Consider the following 17,051-nt stretch of genomic DNA (forward strand, 5'->3'; position numbering starts at 1 on the left):
TTTAAGAAGACAGGTGTGGCTTATCACCTCTGTAAAGGAAACAGACTGGTAGCACTTCTCACACTGATAGTAAACCCCATTGTCTACCTCATGTTGGGATCACAAGGCCTAGAGCACAGATAGAAATACAACATCACATCCACCTGCAAAAGATTTGATCCTCTTTTAGCTCTCTTCTCAAATAGACATGACCATAAACTTACTGCAGCTTGGAGCTGCTATGCATATTGCAATAAAAATGTCATTTCTTGGCTTTACTTTAGGTATTGTTGCAGATAAGGTACCAGACACTTTAATGAGCAATTAAAAAAAATACCCAAGGGACAATAGATTCTTTTTTCTGTATTTTCCAAAATTTGACTTTCTTTCAATTGGAGAACCCAGTTTCAAATATGAAAAGGGCACTTGTTCTACAGTAACTGCATACAACTTACTCAGTTCCAAGTACTGTATTCACTTTTTTTTTGTTACCATTGTTGTCATTATCTGTCCAGTTGTTTAGGAACTTCTCTGTTCTGGGAATTACAACTAAGTTGTTCTTTCTGGTTCTATTTCCCCATAGAGTTCAGCTAGCTTCTTGAACTCGGGTCCCCAGTCTCCAAGGTAATTATAATCCTGGTCAGAGTGTGTCGTTGCTGAATCCAGAGAGCTGATAGACCCAGCTTCTGATCTATGACCCTCATAGGCATATGTCTGCAGGGAGTCATAGGGGGGCACACTGGGGTCCAGATCAGCCTCTGCCAGTCTTTGATTAAGGAACTCCTGAACATCTATACTGTCAAGGCTTGATGAGGGATGATTCCTGGACAAAGGCTTCACTTCAGGCCGAACATCCCTCCGGTATTTTAGCTCTTCGGCAGCAGATGGATTCCGCAGTGCTGTGATGTCAAATGCTTCTGTGTCTTCCTCTCCACCTCCCTCATCGTCATAGGTCACAACATTTTCCCGGACATCTTCTTCTGAAATGATCAAAGGCTCCTTCTTGCTACGTCTTAGGGTGATGAAAAGGACCACAATTGCTAAAGAGAAAACTGCAGATATTAGAGTAGGTTTAAAGTTTACATCTGAGTATGTTACAGAAATAGCAGACACTAAGTCAAAAATACAGAGGTATAATATTTTCAGGCTGGTATTTTCAGTACTGGCATTTGGGATCATCTGCTACTTAGTTTATTAGGGATCTCATAAAGGAAATAAATGGAGATAACATTCTTTCATGTAAATGAAAAATGAGTAACTAAAGTTGGCATTTTTCAGAAGCATAATCCAGGGCTTCCAGTGCTTCATTAAAACCAATGTTTAGCATATAAATTGAATTATTATGTAAAAAAATTCTTTTTTTCTTGTGAATATACAATTTTGTGTAATAAAATACAAAATTACAAGATAAATGTATAACTATATATTTTAAAACAGCCTTCTGACACGAAAATACTGAAGCAAGCTGTAAAGAAAGTAGGTCTTAGAAAATGTAGACTTTGGGGGAAAAGTCCTAAAAGTATTCTCTTGGTTACAGTGCAATTACTATTATTTCTTTCCATCTCTGTAAGAATGCAGAAAATCACATGAGTAGCACAGAGACGTGTGCAGCAAGTTGTGTCTCTGACAGGAAAAAAAACCCAAACCAAAACCAACCACAATATTAACTAATAGGTAACATTGGAATTGGCCTGGAAAAATAAAAAACCTAAAAAGAGTCAAGAGGAAATGCACTTGTAATGGCATTAATCTTATGAGTCTGCTTATAGTCTCCCATGTCCCTTGTCCCTGTGGATTATTTTGTGAATTGCTATCAGTTTATTCCACAAAGGTAATTAAGAAATGGCTTTTGTAGAGTGCTAGAGTGCTAGAGTGCTTCTTTATATACAACGCATTTCCTAAAGCTTTGCCCATCTATTTTCTGTATGCTCAAGACATGGTATTAGAGTTGTCTCTTTTTGAAATCTTTCCAAATTATGGAAAAAAGAGATCTCCAGTGCTAATTACTTGATAACCTCTGAAAAAAAATTCTACTGCTTTCCAGATATTCAGAAATGTACTTTAAAGGCACTTTTCCCCCTATTAACTCTAGCTAAACCTTTACCCTCTAATCACAGCTGTATGTTTCTAACTGCCTCCAGGCAACCACTGTTTCAAAAGCAGCGCCCTGTCAGATTTTTGTTAGCATTGTTGTCATTATCTGTCCAGTTGTTTAGGAACTTCTCTGGGAGGCGTTGGAGGGATAGCATTATGTAGTATAGCAAATGACTCACCAAGAAGGATGACAATGCAGAGGAGGATCGCAATTAAAGCTCCTGTGCTCAAGCCAGCCGAGGAGAGGAAAGCTTCAGCATGGCAAGTTCTCACTCGTCCGTCTCTCTCACAGGCACAAACCCGGATGGTGAGGGTACTGCTGCTGCTGAGAGGGGGCACACCACCATCAGAAATCAGAACTGGCAGGTAATAAATATCTTGAGTGGTTCGACTGTATCTCCTTCGTCTTGTCAGAATACTGGCTGTATTATCTGCAATATCAAAACAAGAATAACATTTCAGTGAAGTAAAAAATGAAAAAAAAGGAAGTTATTTACTGTTTGTTTCCCATCAAATGGAAGTATGGGGCTTCCTAAAACTAGCAAGCCCTAATCTATGAAAATGCACAATATAGAATTAAAATTTGCCAGGAATCCTTTCTGGTCAATAGAAGAAAAAGGGTAGGAGTTGATAAGTAACTACACGTTAAACAAATAAGAGTATTTAAAACTCTTGTAATTTTTTTGGAATCAAGTGAACTTTGACAAACATTTTCGACCCAATTTTCAAGATTTTTCATCCTGTATTATGCTTTTGGTAGCATAAGGACCCTTGTCAATACCTGGAATTATGAGGACATCTATTGTGAAATTTTTGCACAACACAAAATCCAAAATCCTCTTGACTCCCAGAAGAATATTAAAACTCCTTTAGTAAAAACTAAAATAAGACTTTCATGTTTTAGTGTTTATTGAAGGTTTTAAGTTTTAGTGAGCTTTCAGCTTTTTAGTGACCAAAAATACGTGCCTTGGAGAGGTCTGGAGGAAGAGGGAAGGCAAAGGAAGGCAAAGGAAGGGCAAAAGAGTAGATATTACATGTTCTAAACTAGTAGAGTTTAAAGATAAATAAGAAACTGGGAGATTGTGACTTAAGATATTTTCACCCTTCCATTACCTATGGGTCCATTTGGCATGACAGACAATGAAAACCTTGTGCTTATTACACACACATTGCAAGAGCATTTGTAGGCACTAAGGAGAGTAGGAAGTTGCCATTGCCACACACATCCCTTCAAGTCCAAGAAATTAAGAGGCATAAAGAGCATACAGGGGAAGAAATGTTGCAACAATATGTAGTTATAGCCAATATTCATATGGGTAAAATTTATTTTCAGTTTTTTGATACCACTATTAAATTACTAGCCTCTGAATAAAAGTTCAAGATAAATTTTAAAAAAAAAATTGGAAACAGAATTTGAAACACAAGCAGTTATGGAGAGAGAGAGATGAGGACTGATAAATGCAAAGAGACATTAGAAGAAAAGAGCTTTCTTTTGTATTGCTTGTCACATAGTTTCCAAATTGTGGGGTTATGAAATTGGAGTATTTTAGCAAACAATAGAAGGGTGATAAGTACTGAATAAATCTGCCAGGTTTATCTTCCTATTACAAACAAACAAGAAAATTTCTTATTTTTCCTTACCAGTGTAGCTACACTATTAAATGGCTTTATCATAATCTATGGAAAAATGAAATCCATGTCACTCTGTGAAAATCTAGTGCAACAATATAGCTATTGCGGCATATATTTGCCCATTAGACTGCTACACACACATTTGAGTGAAAGAGTTAAGTTTTTGTTTCAGCTGGATGCACGATCTGTTTCAGGTGGTTATTCTTCATGCTATACTTTCTGTCAAGCTCTCTGCAAAATTTTAAAACATTCATTTTAACACACTTTTGCCAATGCTTTATTTTGCATGCTATCTCACTGTGATATTTAGAAAAACTGGTAATATCATCCCACATCAGCATAATATCACAATATATTTGGTAACAGGTTTCACACAAGAAATACATATATGAGCTGGGAAGTGATACAATTGCTGATAAGCCAAGAACTTAGCACTGAAGTCCTTTAGCTTTACTTCTGTACATAAACAACAGCCACAGCACCCCTCCACACTCTCCCCCATTTTGGAATCGTCGAATATCCAGCATGGTGAGTTTGTTACAAGTTCATTAAGTGTTGTTCTTTTCACTTGGAGTGGGTGCAATATAAGGTGTTTATTCATTTGCTTATTTGCTGTAGGCCTTGGAGTACTTCTTCTACTTGTTTATGTCAAGTTTACTTGTTTTTGTCAAGTTTATTTCTTCAACATTATGTTTTGATGACTGATGACACCAGTCACTTGTTATACTGTTATATATATATATATATATATATATACACACACACACTGTTATATTATACTATATTCATTCAACAGAACCTTACTGGAACCAGAATAAGGTGATAATTCTTTAATCTTAAAAATTGTGACAGAACGTAAGAACATAATGTTGTGAAAGACTATAAAATATCCATGATATAACATACTTTGCAAAGTTATTTGTTACATATATATCCAGCACACAAAAATATTTTGCATTTTGTTGTTCTGGGTCAACTAGAACTCTCACATAACACCCAAGCACAGTCACTGTTTTTAATATACACCAGAGACCCTTCTCAGACAATATGGACAAGAGTGCACAAGATTTTTTTCCTGCCTCAGCATTATTCCGACCGTCTGCAGATCCTTAAGCATTCCTAAATAGCCTCATGCAGGCACCATGACACCCTGTGGCATCTAAACTCCTTTTGCAATATGATAACAGTGCGCTGTTGAGCTGCAATAGAATTTTCACATTATTTTGTAAATTCTAAAGAGAAAAATATATTTATAATGAAGTCTGGGTTCCATTGGTTTCTACACAGAGTCAAGAGGAGGTACACACCTGAGTGCTACACTTGTTGCCTGCGACTTAAATTTTAGAAAGAGTGAATGATCCAGTGCACAGCTCAAGTAGCAGTGATGAAAATGCTCGCTGACAGCAAAAGCATCAGAGACTGAATATAATGAAGAAAAACTGAGAACTACTTATCAGGGGTCTTGCAGTAATTTTAGCACAGAGACTATTGGCAAAGATGTAAAGGAAAGAACATTGATATGAGAGAATGTATGCTACAAGGGAAATGTGGACAGATAGGAGGAAAATTGTGAGGAAAAAAATATGAAAGCTAAGAAAAAAAAGAAAATAAGAGAAACAAATGAAGAAATGGAAATATTATATAATTCAATGTAATAGTGAAAAAAATGTGAAAAAGCTATAATTAAACCTTGCTTCTCTGGGAGGAAGGCCTTGTCAAAAAAAAACCCTGATATTTTTATACTGTACAGAATAAATACAAATTTTAAAAAATAGAACTTTTTTCAGTGTTGCATTTTTTCATTCAATATTAAATTGTTTTTCTTGTACTGTTAATATTATACAACTAAATATAAGATACAATGAAATATTGGTATAGCACACAATTAAAGGAAAAAGGGAACCAGTACAAAATTTTTAATTTTGAAGATTTGCCATGGCGAATCTTTGGTTTTTGTATTCTCTTGTGTAGTAAGTAGATTTCTGTAGAAACAGATGCTACATGACATACCCAGAAGTTTCTGTAATAACGTACCTTGTGATAAACATTCTCAAAGAAACAGTGTAAAATTTTTCCTTCAATGAAATTTCACAAATTTTAACACAAATAAAAAGTATGATCTTTGAGACACTGGCTTGGAAATTTTCTGTTCCCAATATCAGAGGTGTTATTTCTCATTATTTCTCTATCACAGATTTAGGTATCTTAGTGCTTACATATAAATAAAATACTAGAATGCATTGAATTCTAACATACTATTTTTGTCTCATTCAATTTCTTAAAACATTTTACAAAGATATCTAACATTTTTTCAAAAAAATAAATTGTGTCTGGTTTTGCAAAGGTCACTGAGAATCAAGCATAGCAGAAAATTATCAAAGCCAATCATATTGCCATAACACAGAATTTACATCTCTGATGCTCTAGTCAGAGCTCCATTCTTGAGGACAATCATATGCAAAGGTATGCCAACAAAATGAATGGAGAGAAAAAAAGTTTAGCCAAACTGCAATATTGACTGCATCCTGACAAACATCCAACATTCTGGTGTTCTGAGCTTTCAAATTTTAATTGCTTCGTTTCTTGTCAAAAATCATTATAGGAATGTGTTGAGAGAAGGGCTAGAAAGACATTAACTTTTAAGAGCTTTGCACAGAACGAAAAATCTCTCCATCTGTAAAAGCTATAGGAAGCCAAGTACAAAGTCTGACACTGATGACCTAGAAAAGAGTTTATTGAAAAGGGGAAAAAAGTTATATCAACAGCAGTAGTTTGAAAGGGAGCCAGGGGGTTATGCAGTGAGAAATTTATTTGGTATTTGAAAAAAAGATACAGCAAATACTCAGGGAAGGCAAGCATTTAGGATAGCAGCAAAAGCAATAGGATGATGAGCACTACAGATCTCATTCTTCTAGGCCTGGAAGGAAAGACTTTTTTATCTCAATAGATTTAAATGGTGAACTTCACTCCTGAGGAGTATGGTAAGAACCAGGATTCACTGGAGATTACAGGACTGACTGCTAAGAAAAATTAACAACTCCCACATAGGGAAAGAAATATTTATCTGATACCTGGTGTTATACATTGCTCCATTTAATGATCTAAACTTTCGAATGATCTAAACTTCTGTTTGGACTGCTCTTTGCAAATATGTCAACTAGAAGTTAAGCTTTATCGTAAGTGAGTTGAGGTTACCCACGGGAAATGCTGCATGGCTGTAACACAGCAACTCTTCACAACTCTGAAGATGTCGTAGTTTACTAAGCCAGGCTGTACACTACATACAAGATTGTTATTACAGTCTTTTTTCCATCATCTCTGCCTTTTTACATTGAGCTTCTAAGTTAAATAAAGAAATGAGGGCATGGGAAAATCAAGGAAGCAGTGATACAATGGTAAGACCATGGAAGGTGACTGCTGGAGCACATTGGAAGATGCTCATTTATTATTCACAGCTTGAGAATTCCTTTCACACATTATGCATTAAAAGCAGAGACAAGAGAAATAGAAGTCAAAAAAAAAAAGTAAAATCCTGTTTATATCTTAAGGCATGTTTCAATTTTCAGTTCTGCTTGTGTCAGCAGTCCAACTACTATAAATATTCTGAGAAGTCATAAACTAATTAAAACCAAAGAAGATACATTGGAATGATTTGCATTTCTTACATTTCTAAAGTTGGAGCTGTTAATTTGTTTATGTGAACTATATGATAGGCATTTCTGTTTCATTTCTTTATTGATAACTCTTGTAAATATTTTTTTCTCTTTTGCTGTCTTCAAAGCCATTGCCAATGGGCAAGAAGCTATTATAAGTTTCTAGTTCAGTGGGTAGTAAAAATGATAAGTAACATACAACATATTTTTTGGCCTGAAATATAGTTATTTGATTATAGTTGGTTTTTGAATCACCAACAAGTTTCAGTCCAGGAAAGAAATGCAAGAACCTCTACACTATGCACTAAAACAACTTTATGATCAATATTAAAGCTGACTTTTTTTAAATAAAAAAAAATTCAAAGACGTTCAGAGGCCTGAAGAGGGAAAATGTCTTCCCTCTACAGTAGCTGCTCCTGGTTTTCTTTTATACTCATGGCAGAATTCCTTTTTAACCTCCATATGTTGTTTCTGTGATAATACCTACTCAGACATTCAATCCATTTACAGTAACAGTACTTCTGTGGACTGTACTTACAGTCACCATGTGTGATGCTAACTTTGTACTTTCTCAGATACCATTTCTCTCCAGTTACAACTTGTCTTCTTTGCAGGATGATATTTTACAGAAGGTCAGCAGTAATTCACAGTACCACATAACCAGAACAAGCACGACTTGTGATGTAAATGAAAGCCGGAACTGTGCAGGCGTTTTCCTCTTGTGATGGGTTGCAAAGTGGCGGCTTCAATCCAGCCTTTTTAAATGCCACTTTAGATGTTCTAGAACAACTAAGACATGGTCTGGTATCTGGCATACTCATTTGTAACTTGAAAGCTCTGAAGTTAATTCATAGAGACAATGTCCAATATGGTAGGAAATAAAAAGGGCAGAGTGATAAAGAGAAGATTCTGTAAGAAATTCACACTGGGATGGGATCAATTGCTCTCTGGAGGCTGTTCTCTTTCTAAATAACAGCAATGATGAGTAAAATTTTTTTTTTTTTTTTTTTTTTTTTGTATCTGTGACACAGGGAAAAAGGCTAATATATATCACAGGCATGGGTGGATGAATACATTAAAAACTTCATTTTATGCAGATGCTGTTGAACTCATCATGCTCTAAATTTTACAGAAAAAAACACATCTCCACTTCTGTGGGTGTTAATGGATCTTCTGACACAAAATTAAGAAAATGGAATCTCCAGAATTATAGTATCAGAAAAATGGCATACCTTTATTCCAATTCCAGAATATTCTCCATCACTGGGCAATAATCAAAGGGCCAGATCTTTGAGATAAGTGGGCAGAGGGGAAAAATAAATTGCAAATGCTTTTGTGATATGAAACCTTTGTCCTGAAGAAATAAAAGAAGAGGAAAACAAATGCTAAGCATTCTCTAGGGAGGTGTTCTCCATTGAAAGTAAGCTAAACTTAGTCTGCTATCAGAAGCCAGCAATCTCAATTTATTGAAGTAAGAGAATGCACAGATCTCACAGGCAGTGTTGGGTGAATGTGTCCATTACCTACATAAACCCTTCTTGTCTAGCAAATTTACAATACTACTAAGCATCCATGGAAAACTGCATATCTTGTGATTAAAAAATAGCACCAACAAAACAGTGCTTTACAGTGCAGAAATTTCTTAAAAGCTCTAAGTGAACTGTTCTCTGAGGGTTCTATCTTTTTTCATCTCTTGAAAAATATTATGTAAGTATATTAACATATTAATCCTGGAAATATGATAATAATGACACACTCAGATACATTTTCCAGCAGACAAAAAAAACTTGACAAAAATATCCACGATTCCTTAGGCATCTGGAAAAATATTATTATTTTTAGTGTAAGAAGAAAAAAAAGTACAATTCTAGAATTCATAGAAATGGATCCATTGGGACGAACTTCTGTTGTCTTTATTCTGACTTCCAAACAGAAGATGGTTTTAGCCCCATATAGTTATAGGAAGTTTTTAATGGGATATACAAAATAGATATTTCTGATTATGCAAAAAGTATAAGTTATGATATTAGAAAAATGATTAAAAATTATCTATGACAATATCCTGAAAAAGAAAGTGAGGAGAACACAGGCAACAATTAAATGACTTAGGTAGAGACTGATTCACAATATAAAAGCAGAGCAGAAAAAGCACTTGGCTTCTCAGGTTACAATAGAAATTGTAATAATTTTGTAGGCAGACTAAATTTCAAACAAACCTGTTTTCATTAAAAGACCTCCGTAAGTACAATTCTCAAATGAAAAAGAAAGGCTTCTTCTCTAGGTTTGCTTTCTAAAGCTGCAGAAAATTATTACAACTTCATGCATTTTCTTAGTATAACAAAGAAATTCTATTCCAGCTCTTGTTCTGCCTTGCTTACATGAGCACAGATACTGCATCATTTTCTTGGTCTGTCATTTTGTTCATACTTGTAAGCCTTTACTCTCTCTGAACAGTACTTTTCAACTATGTAATAAAGTTTAAATAGCAGGGAAGAATCTCTTGTACCTTAAGAATACAGTAGAGAAAAACTATTATATTCTGTATTTTCCTTTTTTTTTTTTTTTTCTTTCAAATGAAAATTGCAGACAAACAGAATACAAAAGGCGATCCGAGGAACTCTTAATTTTGCTGAATGTTATATTTGGTATAGCCCTGTGACTCTATCCTGACCTACATTTCCTTGAAGGTTTTAAGCTCTGCATTATGAGGGTGAATATTCCACAAATAGAGGTTTCATAATGCGGAGATTTTCATTTAGAAAATACACAAGTTCAGGCCCAAGAGATGAAAGTTTAACTGGTCAAATGATCAATTACAGGGACTGAGACTTTAATACCTATCAAGTTTGCTGAAGCCATAGAATATTATTGAGCTGAATCATACACATGTTGGGATTGTATACTGCTGCAGTCCAGACAGGTAGATAGGAAAGAACTATGGAATCTTATGCTTGTACAAGCCCTAGATTTCAGTCAAAGTGCATAGATATAAGCATAAATATTTTATAATCCAGTGCACTGCTGTGGAGTACGCTGATAATAAATGAATAGGGGTACATTCATGCAAAAGTCTATTTGGGGTCCCAGAACAAAACTCTGTTGATTTCAGTTATGAAAACAAGGGGAAAAAAATGTCTAATGATATTTTTGTGAAATGGAACCCTTTTCCTGAAGAAATAAAAGGAGAGGATGACTGAATTAGAAGGTGACTGCAAGAGAAATATAGTTTTGTTGAGACAGATATAGCTACTAATAACTACCATTTTCTATGTGAAATCAAGAGTTTGGGTTTTATCATTATACAAAACATTACAAAAAATTCTCTTAAGGCAATTCTTGTAGATTTTTTTTTATTTTAAAACTAAACAAACAAATAAAACCTTTCCAAAATACCAGCCTTTATAGAATTTGGAAATCCAGAGCAGATGTCTTCTGTTCAGAGCATTCTGATTATTTTTAATGACTGATGCTCAAAAACATCAAAAGAGTTTTCAAAAGTGCAAACTTGTTGCAGACATAACAAAAGCCTTTCCTGCCCACCTTCTTTCTATTTCCTATAATAGAAGGCAACAGAAAATCTGTTTCCAAATAGAAGTACATGAGAAATATGAAGGTGGTAAATGCTAAATAGCTGCATATTGTGCACTTCATAGGTGTTTCACTAATATTTTATGCATAGATTGTGTCACAAAGAAAAGGTCCCAAAAAAGACAATGTTTAAACAATAGATTCAAAGTGTCTTGTTCCAAGTAAAATCATAACTATGTATTTGTTTTTAAGATAAATTTCTTGTTGTGATTTGAGTTAAGCAGTCATTTTTTAATTATATGGCCAGTTTGGAAGTTGCATTTTTGGAGTCTCTGTATGTGTAAGAAGTTTTATGCAAGATACTATAGGAAGTGCATAATTGTGTACTTCCTTAGGTGAAATAAAATCATAATGCACAACAGGCTTTTACCTTAAAAGACATCTTTTTCAGTTCCTTCCTCTACCTCCCCCCATAAAATCCACTTTGGGGTAGTCCAAACACTGCTTTCAGCTGTTGATTGCTAAGCCATTTCTGCTGATCTTGGGAAAGTAAAAAAAAAAAAAAAAAAAAAAAAGCAAGTGCTTCTATCCAGCTTTACATATGTTTGAAACCTTATCTACTTTGTCACAAACCACAATTTTAGTAGAGCTATCCAAAAAAACTTCTTGATATAAATATTTTGTATTGAAATAAACATGCACATGGTCTTTCACATGGGGTCACAGTCTAATACTCAAGGAGTTTGTTGGAAACACAGATTAAAATACAGAAATATGTAACGGTACCCATCCTTCATTTCAGGAACAACAGTCTGGCTTTTTCTATAATGTTCCATCACAATCTGGATGGGATTGATAAATTAATCTGGGAAAATGCTGGAGTCTCACTTAGGAAATATTTTTAATATATTAATTAGTCCTTCAATATTTATGATTATTTATTAATATTGATATATAATTATTGATCTCTTTTGAAACTTGAATATGAAATCCATTTATGTATTCCAAATAAATAGCATGATTCTTTTTCTTCTGTAAGTATAGTTAAACACTGGAACAGATTCTTTAAGATGATTATGTAATCTCCTCCCCTGACTGATTTTACAAATAAAAAAGTCTGTAAAGAATTGTTTCAATATCACTGTATGAACTAAATATAACAATGATGGAGCTAATGCATTACAGAGGACTAGTGATCTGTAAGATTTCAGAATGTATTCCACAGCAGTACTACAAAAAAATAACTGCAAAACAAAGCAAATCCCATATACTTCCACACAGGCATACAAAGAAAGCCTCACAATCTCAGGAGGAAAATTTACACAACCATTTAATGTTTACTCTTATTTTCATCAGGTTACAAAGTGGAGAACACAAGGTAATAATTGATCAAGAGCAAAGCTAATTTAGGGTTGGGTTTTGGAAGTTAGACAATTTTTCACTCCAGAAACATTCAAAAACACTTGTTTGGGAGACTCTGAGGGCTGTTTTCCTTCTGGGACTACCTGTTATGAATTTCTGATTGCAATGTTTAGGAACAACTTCTTAGGAGTGGCACAAAGAGAGACACTACCATCCAGGAACCACAGAAAGACCTGCTCTTGATGTCATATTTGTAAAAGTAAACATGAATTCCATATTTATGCCCCTTAATTTTTTTCCCCTTTAAGCAATAACTGGCAATAACCTTGACAGTACCCAATCAGTGCTATTCACCTAAAAGTAGAACAAATTTACATATTTTTCATTAATCCACTTTTCAAAAACATTCCTGAAAGTATGAGTATAAATGCTAAAATAAAGTGGAATATAAATCCAAAATTCAATATCAGATTATTCATAGTTTGCAATATATTGTGTACACATGTCCTTGATATCCAACAGCTCAGTGATGACATATTACAGTTTTCCGTTTCTGTCAGGAAATGCATGGAAATTGTTGTGTTCAATTGAGACAGCCCAGACAAAACAGAAGCCCATTCCTCTGAGATTTATGTATTAGATTTACCTTCATTGTTCCTTAGAGTAAAGTTGGGATTCAAAGAAAGCCCTTCATCAAGAGAAAAATGGAATCTTGCACCATTCGCAGAGTTATCTTTGTCAGTAGCACTGATAGTCTGAATTACCTGAAATAAAAATTAACAGTGAATGTGTTGAAGTTTGAACTTGACCCATATAGTGCCTGACCTCAGCAGGATGCTCAAGTTTACCTTATTTTAATTTTCTATTTGACTGCTGCTGAATTCAACAGATGAAATGACTGGGTCATTAACTCTATTTCTCTAGCAGGAAATATTTTAGAAACCACACATCAGAGCCAGGTAAAAGCATCTAAAGAATCTACATTTTCTGATGTTTTGATAAGGTCAGGACCCAGTGTAGAAATTATCACCATCTGCATTGTATCCTGCTGACTTCCTGAATTACAGTTTTAACTAAATATCTACCCAAAATATAGGCTGAACTGGGATGGTCTATGTGAAGTGTCATCTGCCTGGTGTCCCAATAATTGAATGTACTTCAATATTGGTAAGGAAAAAGAATTAACTACAATATTTCTGCTAACCATATCTCTGCTAAAAAATTCCTGTTAAGAATCAGTTTTAAATTTCCAGAGAGTAGAACAAGAAGAAAAGAAGCCACTCCTAGCTTTAATTTAGTTTGCCCAAAAACAACAGAACTGGATGTAGCCAGAACCATGCCTGAAAGAGGTATTTTTGAAAGGTAGGACCTTTGCCTTCAAAAGCCCTGGTGGTTTTTTAAATTTACTTTCAACTAAAATTGATCTCAGCTCTTGGAATGTGGGACCAAAACGTATTTCTACCTCTGCTTTCATTTTCATGCTGGGTCTTGAAACTCAAGTGCTAAAGTGGAATCCAATAAAAGTTGTTCCTGTGGTATAGGCAATGAAGCCCACACAAACTGCTGCACAGAACTGATAGATATCCTGAGGGAAACATAAAAGGGGGGAGGGAAAGTGCTCTTTTCATAAGAATTTTTCTGTTCAGTGTTCAGCTATAGTCAGTCTGGACTGAACCTGAAACACACAGCATAGACTCCAGTGGCTTGGTCTGTTTTAAAACTGAAAGACACCACAGAGATCTCTACCTCCATTCACTTAAGAGAAGCAAAACAAATGTATTTTTTAAACCATGTTCTGGTTTGGGCTGAGGTAGAGTAAATTTTCTTCACAGTAGCTGGTATGAGGCTGTGGTTTTAATTTGTGCTGGAAAAAGTGTTGGTAACACAGAGATGTTTCTGTCATTGCTGAGCAGGGCTTGCCCAGCATCATAGTGTTTTCTGTTTCTTGTACGGCCTCACCAGCGAGGGGTTGGGGGTGCAGGTAAAGTTGTGAGGGGGCACAGCCAGGGCAGTTGACCCCAACTGAACAAATGGATTTTCCATACCATATGATGTCATGCTGACTTATAGAGCTGGGGGAAGAAGAAGGAAGGAGGGGATATTTGGAGTGATGGTGTTTGTCTTTCAAAGTCAGTGTTGCTACATGAGCTGTTGCTCTGCTCTCCTGGAGATGGCTGAACACCTGCCTGCCCATTGGAAGTGGTCATTTCCTTGCTTTTCTTTGCTTGCATGTGCAGCTTCGGCTATACCCATTACACTGTCTTTATCTCAACCCACAAGCTCTCTCACTTCTACTTTCCTGATTCTCTTTCCCATACCGCTGGTGGGGAAGTGAGTGAGTGGCCGTGTGGGGATGAGTTTTCAGCTGGGGTTAAACTGTGACAACTCAATAGGGTATAATGCTTATTCCATTCACTACATAGAATAAAGTACATTGCATTGACTACATGCACCGAGACAATTAACAGTACTTATATAATAATATATTATTGCCAATAGTACTTATATAATAAAATATTATTGCCAATAATATTTTACTAGTTTGCCACAATACTTTTTGCTGAAGTGGAGCGGGGTAAGATCAATATGAATAAAATCTGAACTATCTATAATCATGGATATGACTTTTACTTAAGTCATGGCAATACTGGTTGAAAATTTTGTCAAAAGCTAATTTTTCACTACTGACTTTTGCAAAGGTGGCACAATTGTTAGTGAAACTACCATGTAAAACCAGAAAGACAGGATTTTCTTAGCTATATATATTTAGTTCACAATGTTGAAATTATATTTGGCACAGCAAGACAAAAAAAAAAGGGTGATAAAACATTATGTTCAAAATAATCTATTTCTGTTATTATTCAAATACTAAAGATGTCATTAAATGCCATACACATCTGTAAAAACTTCAAGTAAACCATAAGAAAAATATATTGTTTTATTAAATATTTTTTGTAAATCCTCAGTGTTGTTTCTCAGTGAAATATAAGTCAATTTGCCATGCAGCTTTGGCTTTTATTTGACAGCATGGTGGATAAATTTTCATTCTGTTGCCCCTATGCTACAAAAAACATTCAGTGACATTTTACAGAATGCTGCTTCAAGAGCATGCCATTCTGCAACAAAAACACCTTTGATCAAGGACTCAGTGACACATGACTTGTGTAAAAATTATTTGGTTTTAAGATTAACTTCATAACTCAAAATATACTGTCTATATTCCCTGATTTCATGCATGCAAATTCAAATATTCCCTGAATATTTTCATAAAAGTATGTAAAAAGTATTGCACCACATGGTATAAAAGTTTTGTATTTTCGCATAGAAAATAAATATTTTATATTTACTAGGATAGGTCAAAGCATTTTTAGAGAACTGTTTTTAAACAGGAAGTTTACATATTTTCAGAAAATATTTCTAAGACATTCATTCACCAGTGAAAAACAAAAGTACACATCATCTTGACATCCAAATGTACTATTAACCCTTTTCTAATTAATTGGCCAAGTACTTAACAGCCAATTAGCAGACATTAACATATACCCTGTCAAGCCTGATTAAAATAAAAGACATCATCTCAGCTTCAGTAAAGCCCAGCTGACAACACTGATAGAATAAAACTGAAGGGTCATGACATTTTTTAAAGGCAAGATATGATGAGAAAAGAGAATTTCAAGAACTGAGGAGAACTAATTGAAGAGGACAGAGAGCAAGTGTTAAATTCTACTCAGAATCATTTTAGAATTGAATCAATAAGCAAGCAAATATACACATGACAAACACATAGCAGAGGCATTCCTTGCCAACTAACATTGATTTCCTTTTTGGAAGATGGCAAAATGTCATTTTTCTACATTGGCTAAATTTCATGGTCATTTGGAAAATCAGTATATGTCTAGAAGTCAGTATTCTCAAAGACTGAATGTCATCTCAGATCAAATCACAACTCCTTCATCTACTTCAATATATAATATCAACCAGGCTTCACTTGGAATATCTTGCAGTTACTTAGTCTATCTTCTGAAGTTTATGATTACTAAGTGACTAAAGCTGTCACTTCAGCCTGGAAATGATTGTGTTCTCATAAACATTTTCTTTTTGACATGCCTTAGGTTTGGTCATGTAGACTTAAGGCTTAAGCATTAAACACTTGAAGTTTTTTTGGTTTTTTTTGTTTTTTTTTTTTTTTCAAAAAACAGAGCAGTGGAGGGAAAAAAGCAGGAGACAGCTTTTGTGATTAGATGATACTGTGGTTTCACTCCATAAAAAAACTCTTCTGATAATAAACAAGCAAACACAAGAAGTCTTTCAATGGCTACCTACTGGTTAGTTTATCTCACATACAAAAAATTTCAAAAGAGATGTGCTGAGGAAAGAAATAATTAACCTTACAGGACAGTGCAACATGGAAGCCCAAGTCAAGCAGATGTCCCCAGCAGTACAGAATTTGTTATTTAGGCATAAATCTTATGGAACATTCTCACAGGATGGTGGATAACTCAAAGTTATACTGTCTTTTCAGTGATTCAGAACCATCCAGCTGGGAACCCTTAATAGCATATGGAACACTTGTCACCTTCTGCAATCAGTCTATTTGCCCCTCCCTAATATTTGTTGAACAGGGCCTTACTTTTTTTTCTTTCCTCAGACTAGATTGCAACATCTGAGCAAGACATGCAGTTTTGTGTTTTGTTTTGGCTTTTGCTTGGTGTTACAATTTTTCTGAAACCTTGTGAAATGAAAATAAAAAATAGCTCATAACACATGTGTAAAGGAGCCCTGTTAGTTGAAGAATTCAACATC

The 17,051-nt window shown here is 34.8% G+C and overlaps 1 protein-coding gene across 3 annotated transcripts in view; it reads right to left on the reverse strand.

The window, feature by feature from the left end:
- Nucleotides 1–528: 528 nt before the first annotated feature.
- The window catches only part of CDH18 (cadherin 18), a 159,537-nt gene continuing 143,014 nt past the window's right edge, over nucleotides 529–17,051 (reverse strand). For 2 of the 3 annotated variants that reach the window (XM_041475911.1, XM_041475913.1), the window contains 3 exons: nucleotides 12,895–13,012; nucleotides 2,253–2,504; nucleotides 529–1,019 (listed from right to left, as the gene is read on the reverse strand). In XM_041475911.1, coding sequence (XP_041331845.1) covers nucleotides 529–1,019; nucleotides 2,253–2,504; nucleotides 12,895–13,012 — 861 coding nt within the window. Of the gene's footprint in view, nucleotides 1,032–2,252; nucleotides 2,505–12,894; nucleotides 13,013–17,051 lie in introns of all 3 variants that reach the window. The other variant, XM_041475910.1, reaches the window with a different exon arrangement.

This window comes from Pyrgilauda ruficollis, unplaced genomic scaffold, assembly GCF_017590135.1.
Source record: "Pyrgilauda ruficollis isolate IOZ18807 unplaced genomic scaffold, ASM1759013v1 scaffold37, whole genome shotgun sequence".
NCBI lineage: Eukaryota > Metazoa > Chordata > Aves > Passeriformes > Passeridae > Pyrgilauda > Pyrgilauda ruficollis.